The following is a 19,650-nucleotide window of genomic DNA, read 5'->3' on the forward strand; positions in this document are numbered from 1 at the left end:
ATAAATCCTCCTCAAAATGGCGGACAAAGTAAATAAGGGTCTATATAGTGAATAGGGAATGATTTCACACAGAGCCTAGGAGTGTGCCAATGCAGAGAGCTCAGTGATCCCAGACTGAAAAGTCACAGAGCCACCTGTTGGTCAGTTTTTGTGATTACAGGTCAAATCCCTCCATGCTCAAAGCAACATCTCTGTCTTTTGTGCTGTTTCTCAGGCAACTGAAAGCCTGCGAAATGAGCTCAATTTTTCTCAAGGCCAGTGTCCTTTTTCTCCCATCAGCACGATCTCCTTTGTTCTCTCTTGCTTTCTTCTTTGATCAGACGGAAAGCCCATGTCTACTGATGTGGTCGTCCTTGCAACAAACCTGGTGATTAGAGACACAAGGCGTCACCATGCTGGTGTTTATGTCTGCCGAGCCAACAAGCCCAGGACCAGAGAGTTTGTCATTGCTGCTGCTGAGCTGCAAGTACCCGGTAGGAGTTGTGTTATGTTCTCTATATTAAGATTAAAGCTTTTTCATGGAGACACCAATGTCAAAAGGTTGGTTCTCAATTTAAGGCATTTCTGAAGGAGCACTGGCTTTCACATAGACCTCTGTTCATTAATCAGGAGGAGGAGAAAGAAAATAAGGAATCATACATAAACCACAGTCTCTTAAATCTTCAATAAATATAACACTCTCCGTTATGGAATTGTTCGTCTAACTGCTAATGTTAATGTCAAAGAGCTCTTTTAAAAAGATGGGCATGCCTAGCTGGTGTCTGTTAAATTAGATGAATTAATATATTATATTAAAGATGGACTATTAAAAACCAAAACTAGCAAAGCTCATTTTGATTTTAAATTGAAAATGTGTTTTACTTAGCAATTTTAACTTTGGCTTGAAACATTTAACATAAATGTGTCTGGCCTTCTCACTTGCTGGTGAATATCTATAAACTGACATTCGGTTTGATTTTTGGTACAGGAAGTTCTTCACTCTCTGGTTCATGCTTCTTCTCATTTTTTGACAATAATTAAGTAGTTATTATTAATATTATTATTATTATTACTAATAGTAGTTGTAGTAGTAGTAGGATTAGCAGTATATTGTTTTGTAAGACATGTCATTCACAATGCAAGTAAAGGAGGCAAAAAGACTTCTGCATTGCATATTGGGAGGTGTAGGCTAAAACTTAGAGTTGTGATAGCTTCATGTTACTTTAAAAAACATGTCTATAATAAAACTGAAAGATGCACTTCTTGCAAATTCCATGCACCTACTGTTATTAGTTTTCTCAAAAATGTTTTATTAGATGTTTTCTCTTCTTTTTCTAAGGGTCCACATTAAAATCTCATTATCATGAAAAAAGTACAAGCGCTAGGTCCCTCCAGTTTTTTCATGGTGAAGATCTGGTACTCTGGCTCTATGAATTTTCATTAAAGTATGCTTTTCCTCAAGTATGACAACATGTACCAAATCCATTTTTAGAGAAAGCCTCTTAAGGAAACAAGGCTATAAAAATGCCTACAAGCCTACCTACATCTGTTGAAATACTTGACAGTAGGGACCTGAAATGTTCCATAGTTCCTATTAACCCACTTAATCCCAAATTTTTCCTTGCAAAATAAGTGCATGCATTTTACATGCACTTTACATGCACTACACACAATATGTGCAATTGTAATAGGGGGGTTAAAACGGCAACAATTGTCGCCGGTGGGATTAAAAGGGTTACGAAGTGTATCTTTCAATTTTTTCAGGCAAAGCTGAGGTGTTCAGATGGTAGCCACTTCATGAACTGACATGGAATGACCTCAGACTTTTTCTTCTAATTCTCCAGCCCCCCCAGTGATTCTTCAGGGCCCAGAGACAGTGTCCCTCTCCCGGGGAAACACAGCCAGGTTTTTGTGTAACAGCTCTGGAGAACCTCCTCCAGTGTTGCACTGGTTGAAGAATGGCCAGCCTATAAAGTCATTCAGACGAGTAAAGACCCAAAGCCCCGGAGTCCTGCTAATTAACCAGCTGGCTCTGGAAGATGCAGGCTACTACCAGTGCATAGCAGAGAACTGGCTTGGCACAGCCTGTGCGACTGCCAGGCTGACGGTCATTGTGAGGGAAGGTCTGCCCAGCCCTCCTCGCCACCTTTCTGCTACACCATACTCCAGCACAACTGCCCTGCTCAGCTGGGAGAAACCTGAGTACAACTCAGATCAAATCATTGGCTACTCGGTGCACTGCCACAGCACTGCAGGTCTGTCTTTGTGTCACAAATCTGTGTATGTGAGGCCACATGGCAAGCATGCTTACATTTGATTTGAACGTTTTCAACTTTCAGGCTCTGATAACGGGGAATATGAATTTGCAATGAACAATGACACCACTGAATATCTCTTCAGAGAGCTTCTGCCCCATACTACCTACACATTATTTGTGGTGGCTTACTCTCCCATGGGTGCTAGCAGCCCGTCTCTGCCTATCACTGTAGAGATGCTGGAGGATGGTGAGTAATCACACTGATATACAGATAAAATAGAGCTGCAAAGGTATAGTAAGAACAGCCTGAGTTGCTTCAGTCACTCAAAGAAGATATATTATAAGCTTGTCAACCTTGCAACTACTCAGGACATTTAAGCGCTCATGAGTCATTACTATTGTTGCACGCGTCAGATTCCATTCAGTCTTTTAAATCACGTTTAAAAACGTATTTGTTTGATCTGGCATTTAAGGCGAATTAGGGTAATTTACATCTGGCTCTGTATTTAGATTATGTAATTATCTTATATTTTATATATTTGTAATTTATATTTTATTGTGATTTTATTTGTACTGCGATTTTACTGGAAAGCACTTTGGTGTACTTTGGTCTTAAAAATGTGCTATATAAATAAATTTTGATTGATTGATTGATTGATTGACTATTAGTGGTATCACTGAAAAAGACGTAGTATGTAAACTCAATTGAGCATTTTCCTTTCAACTGTTATTCAAAGTGCAATTCAAATTTCCATACCATTGCCACATAAATGCAGTACACATTTAATTAAACATTAAAAAAAATCTTGTGATGCTTAAAGTTTGACAAAATATGAATTGGACAACTTGTGTTTTTCTTCTGTCCAGTAACCATGCACATCTATAGCATAGGTTTCTTATATGTGTCAGAAATCTCACTTGATTCTTTTTTTCCTTCTTGAAGTGCCAAGTGCCCCTCCTCAGCTGTATATAGCTAGCACTTCCCGCACAGACGTCAAGGTGAAGTGGCATCCGTTGTCCTCAGAGCAGAGTCGTGGAGTTGTTACCCACTACCGCATTGAGTACAGCATTTTAGATCAGCGTAAGTGTCCTAACATAAGCTGCACAGAGAAAACAAGAAATACTAGCAGCTGACTCGTCGCACCTGTTGCCCAATAGCACTTTGGTTAATGTTCTTACATTTCTGTTGCTTTCTTGTTTGCCACTTTAATGACTTTTAATATAATACCTTTTTGTTTCTCAATACTTTTCATTTTCCATTGATTTATACATTAAAGTTTCTTTAGGTTGCATTTACTCAGTTCTTGAATGACAGTGTAAGTTGCCAAAACAAAATGCGAAAACCTTTGACGCATCTCTTATTCTTTGTATGTTATTAATGTAAATTATTTTTAGTGTGTAAGTTATTAAATGCAGAATAGTTCAAATAATTATTAAAACAACTTAATAGGAGTAATGTTAATCATATTTATGAAAAATAGAGCCCACATTCCATAGAACATAAAGAGAACATTTACATTTTATATGTCTAACAGTCTGCTCATAGAAGAATATTTTTTAATCATCAAATATCTTTATCAGTCTTAAAAATCCTATAATAGTCGTGCTCTATTCATGGCTCACATCATTGGTATGTGTTCCCACAGCGGACTCTGTGTTTTCCATGGAGGTGGGGGGGAATGAGACACATTTTACACTGAGAGGGCTGCAACCCAGCCAGACTTACCTACTGAGAATAGCTGCTGGAACTGCCATTGGCTTTGGGGTTCCTTCCGAGTGGGTTCAGCACAAGACACCTCCCATTGATAGCGATGACAGCATGGGTAAGAAAGACATTAGATAATAGTTTGCTTAACAAACATAGTTTAAAGTGAAATGTTAAATATTTTCTACATGATTAAAATAAACTGAAATAAACTTCCCTAAAGTAAGGCAATAAACTGCATCTTTCTTCTTGAAGGCACAGTTCATCTTGAATTTCTTCTCTTACCAGTAGAACTCTTTATCCAGATTGTTCTGGTGCAATTTGAACTGGCTCACTATCAGTACAAAATGATGGGTTGATTTTCAGGGCAAACTGCCAGGATATCTTCATATTAACTACTTTTAACACCATCTTCAAATACAATATAAGTTATATCTAGTGTGCTAGCTCACCTACCAATGTGTTAGCTAACACTGAAGCTTTGCAAAGGACGATGCCATTAAATATTTATATCCTGTCATACTGTCACAAGCCTCTCATCACAGATAGATGCAAGCTTAATTCTGCACATTCTGACATCATTGGCAGGTTTAGTTCACCACAAAACCATTCTTGCACAAAATTGCTCACAACAAGGATGTTTTTTGGGTTTTTTTAGTTTTTTTTTTAGTTTGGTCATCATTTCATGAAAGAACCGAGGCTGCTGAATTTTTCAAGCTGAGCCATTTAATTCCATCATAATAGAGAGAGGACAGACATCTCAATACAGACAATAGCTCCAAAATCAAGTAAATCACACCTAAATAATCTAGATCAATGATGGGAAATTAATTTTCCAATGGAGCTAAATAAGAAACTGGGCCTGTGTTGGAGAGCCGCACCAATAAGCCATCAACAACAGTCCCAGATAGATAATATTAGATGCCTGAAAAATAATATTGGACTGAAAAATCCCTCTGTAACATGTCTCACAACATTAACAACTCTAAGTAATTAGATCCATGCATTGGCACACCCTTCACTCTCCTTTCTCCTGGTTTTGGAACTCACATAACTTCACACTATACTATAAAACACAGAATAGATGAACTGCGTACTGTACTCAAGCATCTTATGAAATTATAGCTGTCATGAAAGTCTGATGGTTCATTTAAATAATACATGTATCTGGAATTAATTCCTTTTTTTTTTCATTTTTCATTTTTTCAAGTGATCTTTGCTCCTAATGAGCTGAAAGTTAGAGCCAGTGTGAACACACTTAATGTCACATGGCAGCCCTCACCCAATCACACGTTGGTCTCTGGTTACAAGCTGTCCTGTCGAGAAGTCGAGGCTGAAGAGACGGCCAATGGGGAAAGGACGACACAGACACACACCATCAGGCTCCGTAAGAAGGCTAGATATCATCTCCTCACTGGGCTGGGTACGTTTTTGGAATGTTTGATTCAAGGCAGATGACTGCTGGGTTTTTTATTTACCCCTGTCCTTGGCAGAAAAGTAAAATGAAAAGTAAAAAACAAAAAACAAATTCAACATTTCTTTGAAAAATATCATTCACGTTAGAGCATTTGGCTACAGGTACCACCACAAATGCCCATTGTTGTTAGCATGCACCATCCTTAGAGATCTCTAGTTGTGCATAATAGGAATATCATTGTGTCTCCTTCTGTTCCTGTATATTGGTATCAGGCCCTGACCGACAGTTTGAGGTGAGGCTATGGGCATTCAATAAACAGACAGATGGAGCAGCTGCAGTGTGGAAGGGAAAGACAGAAAAGCCTCATGCACGTAAGCCTTCTTTTTGAATCTGTACATGCACAAATAAATGAATGAATGCAACACATTTATGTCTTGACCTTCATCACCTCTATGGTGTGATGAAAAAGAAAACAAAAATTACACTTTCCAAGAATCAAAGAAAGTAAAGCTCACTTCCATGTTAAAGCACCAACAACGCCTGGGCCACCACCTCCATTGCCCCCGGGCAATATCCAAGCCACAGCCAACAGCTCTACTTCCATCTGGCTGCGATGGGAGAAACCGCGGTTCAACAATGTACACATCATCGACTACACAGTGCGCTGCAGCCCAGCAGGAACCACCAACGCATCCATGGTTTCCTATTACACCAGGTCAGAATACCAGGCTACACATGTGAAATTCAATGATGTTTGCAATATGTAAGCCATATTGCACCTGAATGGCGCAAATCCTGATAAAGTCACTTTGACTAAGCCTATTTAAAAGTGGTCTTAGTAACTATAAAAAGGACTTTAATAAGAACTCTAATACTCAGATAAACATCTTTAGAAATAACGTATAACCTCAAGAGATGTAATATTGTTAGAATGAAATTGGCCCTAAGAATTACAGATTCCTGTGTTTTTTTGTACACTCTTGGTATTTGAACTGATTAACCCTCTCCCCTTGAAAACCGCTTTAAAAACACCTGTTTGCTTGCTTTCTTTTCTAAGAGCAGCTTGGATTCATTTCTTAAAAGAAACTGTTTTCTATTCACTAGCAGACAGTGTATTTTCATTATCAGTCTTCAGAGTATATAATTAAATGTCATATTAAAAATAATATGACATTTAATTCTAAAAGTTCTTAGATGTATTTCTACAAGTTTTCGTCTATATTGACATGATAGCAGCACATCGTTGCTGCAGATTTGTCAGGTGCACATGTGAGATGAGACTCTCTCATTCTATCACATATCAAAGGTTGTCTGTTGGTAACTATGAAGGCCATTTGAGTACAGCGAGCTTATGTTCAGGACCAGAATGATTTGAGCTTTGTGGCATGGCACGTTATCCTGCTGGAAGTAGCCATCGAAAGATGAGCACACTGAGGTCAATAATTGACAAACAGTATCTGCAACAATACTCGGGTAGACTATGAGATTGAAGCCATTATGCCTCCGCCAGGCTGAACTATCGACATTGTCAAACTATCTTTTTGTTTACTTCAGATTTTGACCCTACCATCTTCTGTTGCAGCAGAAATAAAAACTCATCACACCAGACAATAGATGTCCAATCTTCTATTGTCCAATTTTGGTGAGACTGTGCAAATTATATCCTCAGTTTCCTCTTCTTAGGCAGGAGTGACACCTGGTGTGGTCTTCTGCTGTTGTAGCAGAAGACCACTGTCATTTAAGACAGCACATGTGTGTTTTTCCATGTGATTTCGACATAACCTATACTACTACCCATTCAGGACTCTCATCTTTGTATATTCCAGCTCTGCACAAGAGATTTTGCTTGGGGCACTGAAACCCTTCACTCGCTATGAGCTGGCAGTGCAGTCTAATGGAGCAAATGTGGTAGGACCCTTTAGCGGCACTGTGGAAGAGTCCACTCTCACTGACCGTAAGTTTTCAGCTTCAACCTGGATATTTCAGAGTTGGTTTTCTGTATGCTGTTGATGAAAAAAAAACAAGCACTAAATCTACTGTAGATGGTTCTTGACACATATTTGGTTCAAGAACTCATATTAAATATGCACTTCAAGTGAATCCTCCAGCCATCAGGTCTTCTTTCATGTATGTGAAGCAGAGAAATGAAAAATCCTTTCTTTCATATTGTTTGCGGTCCACTTGAGTAAGTCACTTAACCATAACATCTCATGAAGAACTACTCTGAGCCAAAAGAGAAAATGTGCTTTTAAATGCATATCGATGTGTGGGACCCTGTTTCCTGCAGAAATAGAGAGTACATGACAAGGAAACTACAATATTTCTTTCTTTCTTTTAAGTGGGCAAATAAAAAAAAGGAATTGTGTATATTTTAAGCCCTCCGTAATAAATTCATCTCAAAATAGAGTTATAAAATCTCCTTCCTACCCTTTAACAGGTGGCAGACGAAGTTCACTCTCATTCATTTCTAAGGTTTTACACATGAGAGCAGAATTTAAAACAAAAATCTAGCCCTTTAAAATGATTTAAACACAACCTCAGATGAACAACACATGACATACTACATGATGTCAGCCAAAATGCAGAAGCAGTGTATGATAAACTAAGTACACTCCATGGTTCAGTAACGTTTAAAACCACCTTTAGCAACAATAAATTCAAGTAACTTGAAGTAATTATTTACTGTTTAAACTAATCAGTCTCTCACATTGTTGCGGAGGAATTTTGGCCCACTCTTCTTGACACTGTTGCTTCAGTTCTTTAAGGTTTGTGAGAATATATTTATGCATGGCTTAAGGTCTTGCCACAGCATTTCAATCTGATTGAGGTCATGACTTTAACAGAAACTTGCTGCACCTTATGTTTTTGCAATCCTGTTGTAGATTTGCAGATTGACCTGTGATGTCCCTTTTCAGCCAGGTTTTAGCTGGCAGACGGCCTAACATTTGACAAAGGTTTTGTAAAGATATGCTCGGTTTGGTGTTCTATAGATATAATGGTGTGCATTATTTGCTGTGCATAAACAGAAATCTGTTCATATTTTTCTTTTACCCTTTTTGGACATTATTTACTGTTTGCTACAGCAGCAAAAGTCAAGAAATATTCAGAATTACCTCTAAATAATAATAATTAAAAAATTGCATCTAAAGAAAATAACATAATGAAAATGTGCAAGATTTAACCTTTTGATTTAAACATATTCCAAAAGGCACTATCTTAGTAGGAAACTACTAAAACCCCTGCTTTTATACTTACACTTGCTGACTGATCATCAGTAGCAACCAGGTGCTGCTAATCAAGTGTGTTTGATTAGCAGCAAGGGTGCACCTCACACACTGCTTCTGCTAGCAAACCTATACAAACAAACATACATACCCTACGATCATTATTGTTTGATGCCGATATGTTATATTGTGCCATAATATTATATATTATGACATTTCATTTAGTGTTTAATTGAGCCTTCAAATGTACAAATACGTACGATTGCAGGATTTGTTTAAAATATTTGTATATAACATGTCCTAGGGAAGGCTTATGCAAAGTTTCATCAAGACTGATCCACCTATCTTGGAGGAGATGGGGAACATACAAACATGCATGCATATATGCTCCGATCATTATAGCATAATGATGATATTGCCTTGGTGTATTATGTTACGTGTTGTCGTTCATCTTTCAGGTCATGTTTAAATAATTTTAGAACCTGCTAAGGACCAGATGGTTTTTTTTCTGTGTCCTGATAAACAAAAACACAGAACTGAAAAATAGTGCACTTTTTTCATATGACTGTACCAACACACCCCTTTATAAAAGTTGAGCTTTTTGTTGGATTAACTTATGATTATTATGCCAGTTTTATTAAATTGTGTCAATGTTCTTCTCCAGCTAGCAAGGTAATTGTATGCAGTTCATCCTCAGATGGTGCAGCTTATGGGTATGAAGGTGTGCGCTTGTGGATGCAAGTGAGTGTGTGCTCATTCATGTAAAAATCAGCATGTTGGCTGGCTAGTGGTTTGCAAACATAGAAATAAGCAGGCGGTGATAATGACTGACAGCTCTAATAAAACACCCAAGTGTAGTAGTAGCTCTCACTCTGGCCAACAACTTCTCTCCCAGATGTGAGTGATAAGTGCTGAGTGGGCCACTTTTAATAATAACATTGACACCAGTAACCCCATCATGCTCTCCACTACTGTGTGTGATCACCTGGGCCCCTTGTCCTTTCTCCTATTGCCCTGCACGTCCCTCTCTCCTGTACCCAGGTGGTAGGGACATGAGGACACCGATGGTTGTCACACAAATATCAAATCCCCCACAATGACAATATACATTCTCCAGCTGTGAGGCCTCATTTCTGGGCTCTAATTACTGACCTGACCCTCCCTTCCCCTCCAGGGCCTTCCACACCTCCCGAGGAGCTGCAGCTGACTACGCTGGACTCCTCGTCGGTGCTGGTGAGCTGGCACCCTCCACTGGAGCCTAATGGTATCATCATCAGCTACTGGATTTTGTACAGTGGCAACCTCAGTGAGCCAGAGCATTTATGGAAGAACGTCTCCCAGGATGGTGGGTGTTTCTTTTCACGACACATAAACAGCATTAAATGTATATTTTATTTTTATATTTACAGTAATATTTGCTCTCTCTATGAGAGAACACATTATTTTGCCTTTTTTAAGATTTGTTTTCTCTCTCACAGGGAGTATTACCAGTGTAGAGGTCCAGGGATTGGCCAGTGGCACTAGATATTTTTTTAAGGTGGGGGCATCTACTGAGGTGGGGCCAGGGCCTTACTCACCTATAAAGGAAGTTCACACAAGCCATCAAGGTATGTGTCAAGCAGAGGTTATATGGGTTATATAAAACTGCAGTTTTGCAAACCATGAAAATGCATTATTTTCATGGTACTGTAAAAGATTTAATGTCGTTTTATATAGTCCTGTGGGAAAGCAGAAGTTACCGGTTTCCTCTGTTTTGTTTTCTAATCTTTCTCGCTGTGTTACAAGCACACATACACTATTAATGATAGTCTCACACTTCCTGTATATGCACATAGTCCTTCTAATTAAAATAAGTAATTTGTCTCAGCTGGCAGAGAAAGACTAGCTTTCCATAAGCTTGTTATTTCTCTTCTCCTAGTCTGCATCTTAAATATATTAAAATGTCAGATATCAAAGGGTGGCTTCATCAGTGACCCCAGGGTTAATTTTCAATTACTGCTTTGTGTACATAACAGAATTTGCTATGAATGTACTTTCTTTACTCTCATGTCAATTTGTGATTAGGCTTGCAGTCTCACTACATACTTTTTAATTCCATCAGTCAGCGTTTTAGCTTTCGTAATTATTAAATGCCCTGCTTTTCTTTAAACACAGAGCCATTAACTTCCCCAAGAACTATTAAGGATTAAAGCACGAGTTAGGAGTTATGCTGAGGACATGGTATCTGGAATATTTTTATCAGTGCTAGAAGCAGCAAAATGCTTTTTTGTTCTGTTTTTTTCTTTTCAGGCAATTGTCCTAATAAAGAAAGGTAGAGTAACAGTTTTTTTTGTTCATATGGGCTTTAATAGTGTTTGCAAATAGCAGTGGAAGTGGGACTCAGGTAGCTAGTCGGCTGGGAAAGAGAACTCCTGCCATCTGTTTCCTCTCCTCTTCTAATCTAAACTGCCAAAAACACGCAGCATAAATTCATTTTAATGAAGGTCTGCTCTTAAATGTTGCCCATCGCTTTGCTGCTATAAGCTTGACTTACCTGAAGAAATCAGTGCATTTTAGCAGGCCTTATATAACAGACCTGCACAAGTTTTACAAATAATAGTATTTTTGTACAATTCATGAATCTCAGGTAGCAGATCAAATATCAAAAGTTATAGTCAGTATATCTGGAAGAGCAAAAAAGCCCTGTTGTTTATACTAATAGATTTTTTTTCTATTTCCATGTTATCTCAATTTTTAACAGAGCTGGACATCCATGCAGTGACAGGCATTATAGTGGGTGTGTGCCTAGGACTGATATGCATCCTCCTTTGCATGTGTTTCAGCTTTCGTAACAGCAAATCCAGGTATGATTACTCTAGAGTTTTAGCACTCATACAGTGGCTTACTTGTTTTACTGCTTATGAACAAAAGGACACGTAAAATAGAATGTATCTGTGTGTTAATGTTTGCTCTAAATAGGGAGCTATCTGGGGTTCTGGACTCTACAGCTGTGATACCTCAGTATAAGAGAGGAGGCTGCCCCATTCCCTCCAACATACCAGAGTGCAGCAACAGCTATGAGTTGGAGACATTGATGCCAGCAGGTAGCCAAGAGTCTGGTCAACCGCCAGCAGAGGCCCCAGAAGAGCAGAGTCTGATGGCAAGTGATAATCCATTGAATGGGGAAGGTGATGCCCTTGCACCCGAACCCAAGGTCTACATCTTCAAGGGGAAAGTTTATTTTTAGATGGGCATTGGATATTTTCTCTCTATGTGTTGTATATATAGAAACTTTCCCCTTTTTTCATTTTTTTTCTTTATAACTCTCACATTTTGTTGAGGGAAAATACTGATTCTGGTGTTTCAACTATGTTGTTCATTTTATAGGCTGCCTGGAACGGCTCTGTAAGCCATAACTGGGCCAACAGAATCACAAGATACAAAGACACCCTAATAGAAGATTCTCCAACACTCGTGAATGGAGCTCTCAACATGCTAATCACTGATAATGGCATGGTAATTTATTGAACAAAATATGACTTACATTGTATATAAGGCAACAACTGTTCTCTCAAAGACTTTCTCCAACTGTATTTCTAATTTACAGTTTAGTAAACCCAGCCGCACATCACATGTTGCTAAATCTTTCATGCTTACACCCTATTAAACTTTTAAATCAACGAATAATACATTTCAGAATGAGGTTAACAAAATTTGTAACTGGTGATTGATTTTACCACCTGAAATCATTATTTTCACTGCCAGATGCTATCATAAACATCAGGCTAATTAAGCTAAATTTAGCTGCGACAATTGACTTTTTAATGCATCCAGTCTCTAAATGAGGACTTTAATGTGCATTGGATGGCTTTAAACAGTAGATAATATTGTTTTTATAAAGTAAAATATTGTTTTCAAAGACTATGTCCCAAGTTGCACATCACCAGGGCAGCATATTCACCTCTTTGAGCTATAAAAAAAGAGGGGAAAAAAGCATATTTTTTGCATTTAATCTCAGCGCTAGTTAATTCCAACATTAATAATTTGTTTATTAAATGTAGTTAGTTAAGTACTTTGTTTTTAGCTGATGAAGCTAGTTAGCTGGGTATGCTAAGAAAAGTAACATCCTACATTAGCACAGGCATTGTGGGTAAATGAACAAATGAAGAACTGTCAGAGAATTCATTTGTTCGGGGTGATAAACTAATAAAAAGAAAATCTCATGTAACAGTGACACTGTTTCATTGCAGGAAGAAGATAATTTGAGTACATCCATGTGCAGTAACCAGGTTGAGGCAGAAGTCATTGTTCATTCTGAGCTTTTGGACACAGGGAGGGAGAAAGAAGAGGAGGGCTATCAAAACACAGATTCTAACACCACCTTGGGACCCTCATTGTCAGAGGAAAAGTATTCCTCTTTGAGCCAGCCGAGTTCGCAAGAAGAAGAGGAACATCTAGAAAAACTGTCACTATCCCAAAGCTCCTCAAATCTTCCCTCAGTAAAGCTGGTGGCTACTTACAATGGGGAAATTGAAGATACAGGACACCAGCTGACTGCAGACACAGCACCACATCAGGAAATGGGTCTAACCAATGGTTTCCATTCTCCTAAGATTGTGCTGAGGTCAGAGCGTCTGGAAAATGGGGACTCTAGACACTGTCCATCTGCAGCAGGGAAAGCCATCTCTCCTGGCCTGTCCCCTTCCCCCTTTGTCAGCACCGGACTTGTCCACTCTACCTCAGCAGCACACAGTTATCTGTGCCCATAGCCTCTGCATGCAGGGCATCAACCCCATATGGATTTTCTTTTATGTACCCAGGAAAAAAAAACCCAAGGATTATTTTTATGCACCTCATTATTAGCTTTCTTTCTCTTCCTTGCAAAGTTTTATAGGTACTTTGAATCCATTGTTTCATACTTGTGTATATAGAGTAAACATATACGGTATATTTTTAGTGGTAGAGTACTGTATATGGGTATGCATTCTCTATCATTGCAACCACAGTTTCCTCTGGGTCTTTCCTATCCATAGGAAGGAAAAAGATTTAACCAAGCAGACGGACATGAATTGGAGAAGGTATTTCTCACTGTGTCGTAAATGGCTCTGTTCCACTCAGGAATGAGAAAAGGCCAGGAATTTTCCGTGAGTGAGTGCTTGGACAGGTTATCATCACTGATGAATGGATTGGAAGCACAGGGTCTCCCTGGGTTTGGTAGTGTGGATGCTACTTTAGTGTGGCACTTAGGAATAAGCCTTAAAGAGTATCTTCACACTCTGCAAGTGCAGAACACCTGTGCCTCTCTCCAGCCACCTGCTGTCTCAGGGTCCACAGCCACACACACACACACATACACACACATACAAACACACAGAAAGCTAAAAACCTCGCTAATTCCTCGATATTGCATGTAAAATTCAAACAGTCATGTGTAAACACACATTTAGATACATTTCATGACTGGAATGTGGGGGTCTTAGGTGCCTAATTATTCTAGGTGCATTTATAACCTCTGTATATTTCTAAATATTACATTGAGTCCAAGTACAAAAAATGTCAATTGGAAACATATGAAGTATACAGATGTGGAACGTGAAGTATTCTTTTCCAAAATGCCATATATCCCTGTGGTGTGATTTTGTAATCCAGGGACAATTGAAAAGTAAAACATGTTTTCTTTTGGTTTTTATATGTCATTTATGGAATTATAGTATTTAGATGTTTATTTTGGTATTGGTTTGTGTTGATGGGAGTACTAGAGGAGGTGTTACAACTGTACATCTGTAGTCCACTCTCCTTTCTTTAGCTCCTAAATGGGGATGCACCATTGTCCCTACTATTGTCAAGATACTGTGCCATTGTGTCAAGATACTTTTTTCCCCTCTGTAAATGTATTTTTAATATGAAATACTTGCCACAATTCAAAGTATATAGTGTATTTGACTTGATTCTGCCTGACTCAAAATGTCCACAACTCTTTGCATTGATTTTGACAGACATCAACAAGATCAGCTAGAAAGGAAGGAAAAAATATACAGTGCTTAACAAATTTATTAGTCAGCCAAAAGTGTGGTTTATGCCATTGCTGAACCTGACTAACAGTACTGATACCTACCCAAATCTTTTTTTTCTGTAATGGACAGTATGTACAATCTCTAATTGAAATCATATTTCTTATGTTAAATTATAAATATTGTTGTTAGCAATGAATTTTCAAATTTACTATTATACAAAAAAAACAAGCTGAAGAATAGTAAAGCCAAATTACAGTTATCTAGCCTTCATGAACACAAAAAAATAGTTTTAGTGGTTGGATGTTATAATATGCTTTATAAATTTCTGATTTCTCAGAGATGTTCAGTGAGCTGGTCGACATTTGGGTATAAAAATACAAAAATTATATATTTAGTTTTCAATGTGTATTTAACAGACTTCTAAAATATTTCTGTTTTCTTGTTTTTATGACAGGTCATCTAATAAATTTGTTCAGCACTATATGGGATCCATTTTTTAATGGGGTTTTTTTATCTTTGAAATTGTTCCTTTTATATTCAATCAGTCATTTTCAAAATTAAAACGTTCATATTACAAGCAGTGATTCAGCATCGGTTCAAGGAGGGTAGAGACTGGTGCATCCCTACTTCTTATCAACAGCACTACCTCATTTATTTTCAGGACGGTTTCCAGTGTGATTTAAGTAGTTTTATGTAACTAGCACCTTTTGAGATCTTATTCTTAACTTGTCTGATTTTACAGCATTTAATATTTGAAGGAATAATCGTCCTGCAGTGACTGTATGTGTTATTTCAAACTGGAAATTATGTCTCTTTAGTGCGTTGCAGCTTCCTCTCAGATTTCAAATAGATTGTGTCTGTCAGTGTAAAGTTACCCTTTCCTGCAACATTGCTCTACTGAAAAAAAAAATACATAACCCTATGGCTTTGATGTGATGCATCTGAAACTCATCCACCCAGTGGCATGTGGTTTCAGAACTATACTTCCAGTCAAAGTAGAACCAAATACAGGAACGTTCTACCAGTTTCTGTAATCCGGTCATTCAATCCAATGTTAGGGTTTTTATTGGGTTCTAATGATAAACAAAATGTTGGATTATGACTTTTTTGAATTTAAGTTGCCCTAAATATAAGGTAAAATTGTGAAAATACTTGAAGCAGGCTATCAAATTGGGTTTTTTTCTTGCCTGCTTCAGGTCACTAATGTATAATAAGAGTTCTGGCCTGGATACTTAGTGCATGATGACAAGGACGTGCGACACTCATTACTCATCAGACAAAGTAATTCATAGCTACAGATGGCTCAAGTCTTTGCATACCTTTTACAACTTACATTTTCAAAAGGCTTTATCAGGTGCTTCACTTCAAAAAGAGAGTTTTTAAAATGATAATACTGTTCTAGGGGGACTTTTCTTTTTTTTTTTCTTTTTTTTTCTGTAGATTCAACTCTAAAACAATAGCAGGTCCGCAGAGCTTGTGAGCAGTAATAATAATGTCATCTATCTCAAAATATAATCTTAGCATTGAGTCAAGCCCTGTTTATGATGTCTCATCTTCTCTCAGGTTGTTTTTCTAGCAGTGATAAAGGAGCTCAAATACTTCAGCAGCAGAAATGTAAATTGTTGTTTGTTGACATTAATGAAAAAAGCTCAGTGTGTTCAGTGTTCCTGCTAAAAATGCTTTCCTTGCCAAAATTTCTCAAAAATTTTTTTTGCCTTGACCTTTATCTACCCAACATCAAAGTATGACTGCCATTTATTTATTTATTTTTCACATACAATAGCAGTCATTTACAGACAGAAATGAATGTGTGGAAACCCTGTGTGAAACATTGATTGGAAATTAATTAAGAAAGAAAGTGATATTTGTTGCATCTGGATGATTCACTGCCAGTTACAGAAATTATTATTACACATCTTCAAAATGCCACATTAAAAAGGTCTGGCACTCAGTTTAAGTGGTCCATAGAAGGCAAATCAACCAAATGCTCACATGGTAAAAAATTGCTGCTGCACTATTGTGCACACAAGTCTAAACTGGTAAGCATGTTTTACATGTGACCATTTTCCAAACAGTGATTTCCAAGCAGGTTTCCTTTTGCTAGTAAAGTAGCATACCTGCTATGATATACAATTTAAAGGTTTAGTGAATAATGCAGCCACAGCTTTCTGACTCGTGCTTTAAGATTTGCCTTTTATAAAAGTTAAAGCAAAGCACCAACTTTTTTTAAATTTTATTTTACACGCGAAATTCACTGTTACTGATCTCTACTTAGCGCCTACTCTAAGTAGGTATCCTTAAAAGGCATGTATGTCCTGAATACTGGCAGAAACATTCTCAAAAGCATTCCAGTTTGATATCTTCAGCATACCTCTCTCAGTCCAAGTCAGCCATGATGAGCCATGCTCAGAAAAGAAGTACTAATTCACTCATAATGTGCAACTTCTGTTTGGATAAGCTTTGTGTTTGGATGGAAATCACTGAATCAAGGCAATGTTAGAAAATCACAGTGAAAACGTACAATGACAAAAAAAAATCTTATGAGCAAAGATTTAATGAAGCTCACAACTATCATTTTCATTTTCAAAACACTGCACTGAATGTAGGTGCTGTTCTTTCAGACTCTATTGTCACTGCACATAAAGTGTAGCCATAGAGATGGTATATTCTCTATACCAATGCACCATTTTTTGTCATGGACAATTTAAAACAATTGAAAATTAGTTAGTTTGTGCTTGGGAGTTAATCAAGTAAAGACACCATCAGATCCACCATGAAGGAATTTAATTTCATGACGTTGCAGTTGCCAAAATCTTAGGTAGACATAGTTTAATGCCCCCCCCCCCAACTGATATTTCACTTCTATCTGGTTGTTTCACTTATGTATTAAGTCTTGATGCAGTAGTGAATTATTATGGTGTGTGGAGGTGACAGAGGATATGAAATGGCGATTAGCATAACCCTGCCTGCAGCATAAATGATGTATACTCTCCTAATAGGAGCTCTGTTAACACTATTAGCCACTCTTTTGAGTATATGTATAAAACCTTGGTTTCTTTGTACACCTTTTTGTTGGCTAGAACAATCACATTTCTAAAGAAAAATTGACTCATTCTCTCATTTTGTAGAGAAGATAATTACTTTGATAATTATGTTGATTTCGTCTTCTTTTTGTAAGGGTTAATTAAAACACTATACCTCATGTTGGTAACTTCATTTGATTCTGATCAGTCTCTTGATACTGCACATTTTGTAAACAAGTAGAACATTAAAGGTAAGAATACTGTTGTTTTGTTAGCCAAGTGTTTTCACAGAGGATGGGACTTGTGATTCATTTTACCTCAGTGTGAGTTTTTACTCATTATAGTGACTTGGATTGTCTAGTCCTGCACTGAGGAGTTCAACACATGAGAGGAGGGATTAAAGGAAACCATTCAAATGTTGTTTATTATTTGGCAATATGAGTAATTACCAAGATTTTCTAAAAGTTTAAAGGCAAAAATCATAAAAAAGGAAAAAAAATGACTAAATCTGCTAAACTGTAAACTAAAGTATTTTTTTCCTAGGGAGAAGGGCTAAAGAGAACCCCTCCTGAGGCAGGTTATACCTCTCAGTGCAGACAGATTTCTATAGAAATAAAAGTCTCTTCTCAACTCAGGTCTCCCATCTTTGCATAAAAGGATCATGCCTGCATATTCAATTCAGATACGTGTCATGTGTTGTCAAACAAAGCCTCATTTTGTCTTTTTGGGAATTAAATCAAGGAAAATCTTATGCACAGATGATACGTTGTTTTGTACAAATCACTCAGTGCATTTCTATCTCTAGCTTTTCTTTGTACGTTCTGGTGCTTTGTGGTGAGCTGCTTTGTCCAGTGATGTCACAATGTTGTACTTTTTTTGTGGTACATTATCTCTAGTTTTGTGTTTACCCACCCAGTTCTGCCTCTTTTATTATGTATGCACAGACTATAGTCATGTGCCACCAGCGATGCTCTGCAGCTACTCAGACACCTTTGTAATCATTGCGTGTCGAGCAAAATGTCATTAATCGCATATGCTAATGTAGAAGCAAATTGTAGGAGCACTTAATAGATTAGCATTTCATCTTTGGCCACGAGCAAATCTGGTCTGTCATCTTTACATTTCTAGAAGTGCAATTTTCTTAGTGTGTAAAACAAGAGATGGATTACTCAGTGTTAGTCATGGTGATGCTGGCCATGTGATAGATGCATTGCTATTTCAAAGGAATCAGTCACAGAATAGGTATTACTTGTGGTTTGTAGAAATATTTCCGCTGTGTTACCATATGTGAAAATGTCGAAACTCACAGCAACTGTGAGGACTTCTCTTCTGTAAATAAACATTTAAAAAAATACATATATAAACAACACTCAGTGTGATTCTGTGTCTATGCCAAATTGCATAAGGATTTTTTTTCCTATAACTTTTGTCAGTCAATTTTACTCTGTCTGATTTCTATTTCTGGCATTTGCATTCTGTAAAATGACTTTTAAGAAATTAGGGGAGCTCGCAGCATGTGAGCATGTGTTACACTCAGAGGTTAAAATTTATCCTATCTCCTAATGTTTGAGAGATGTAAAAAATAAGCTCAGCAGATGACTATGTGAATAAGGATGTAGCTAATTAACAATACTAAAATGTCTGTTCAGAACAAATGCATTAAAAAAACATCTACTTTTTTTATACTAGGTACAGTAGTACACTTATAACAGCAAAAGAAATCTGAAAGCAACACTTTCAAAGCTACTGCTACTGCCAATTTGTTTAGCTGACAGGACATATCCTTTTTTTTCCTTTTTTTTTAAAAGTCCCCTAAAGAGTTTTAACATTCAATAATTATGAGGTGCCGTAATAGAGTGGATTTTTTAAAAAATCTTGACATGAAGCAGGTGGCCCACCTGTAATTCTTTATGCTAATCTATCAAGAAACCTTTTGGATTTAGCTTAGTATTTAAATGCACAGTATGCAGTTTTAAGGATCTTCAATTAAACTAAGACATGTAAGACAATGCGATTCCAAATTTTAATGAAAAATGTAAAATTAACATAATG

At 37.4% G+C, this 19,650-nt stretch overlaps 1 protein-coding gene and 1 long non-coding RNA gene across 3 annotated transcripts in view; one reads left to right on the forward strand and one right to left on the reverse strand.

Moving 5' to 3' along the window:
- Positions 1–18,965, forward strand: part of igdcc4 (immunoglobulin superfamily, DCC subclass, member 4) — a 57,814-nt gene extending 38,849 nt beyond the window's left edge. Inside the window, exons 6-20 of the mRNA XM_004539616.4 lie at positions 321–473; positions 1,824–2,234; positions 2,319–2,483; positions 3,180–3,317; positions 3,883–4,059; positions 5,152–5,364; positions 5,631–5,729; positions 5,887–6,073; positions 7,185–7,312; positions 9,757–9,927; positions 10,061–10,189; positions 11,323–11,425; positions 11,541–11,721; positions 11,949–12,077; positions 12,812–18,965. Coding sequence (XP_004539673.1) covers positions 321–473; positions 1,824–2,234; positions 2,319–2,483; positions 3,180–3,317; positions 3,883–4,059; positions 5,152–5,364; positions 5,631–5,729; positions 5,887–6,073; positions 7,185–7,312; positions 9,757–9,927; positions 10,061–10,189; positions 11,323–11,425; positions 11,541–11,721; positions 11,949–12,077; positions 12,812–13,330 — 2,903 coding nt within the window. The 3' untranslated portion in view covers positions 13,331–18,965. The remainder of the gene's footprint in view (positions 1–320; positions 474–1,823; positions 2,235–2,318; positions 2,484–3,179; positions 3,318–3,882; positions 4,060–5,151; positions 5,365–5,630; positions 5,730–5,886; positions 6,074–7,184; positions 7,313–9,756; positions 9,928–10,060; positions 10,190–11,322; positions 11,426–11,540; positions 11,722–11,948; positions 12,078–12,811) is intronic.
- LOC143414671 (uncharacterized) lies at positions 202–8,683 on the reverse strand. Of its 2 annotated transcripts, XR_013095368.1 has the most exons (6): positions 8,614–8,683; positions 7,312–7,361; positions 5,224–5,421; positions 3,963–4,032; positions 3,155–3,336; positions 202–364 (listed from the first exon to the last, which is right to left on the reverse strand). It is a non-coding gene; the product is annotated as an uncharacterized LOC143414671 (long non-coding RNA). The 2 variants fall into 2 exon arrangements; XR_013095353.1 differs by lacking the exon at positions 3,155–3,336.
- Positions 18,966–19,650: the final 685 nt, after the last annotated feature.

The sequence above is a fragment of the Maylandia zebra genome, linkage group LG1 (assembly GCF_041146795.1).
Source record: "Maylandia zebra isolate NMK-2024a linkage group LG1, Mzebra_GT3a, whole genome shotgun sequence".
NCBI lineage: Eukaryota > Metazoa > Chordata > Actinopteri > Cichliformes > Cichlidae > Maylandia > Maylandia zebra.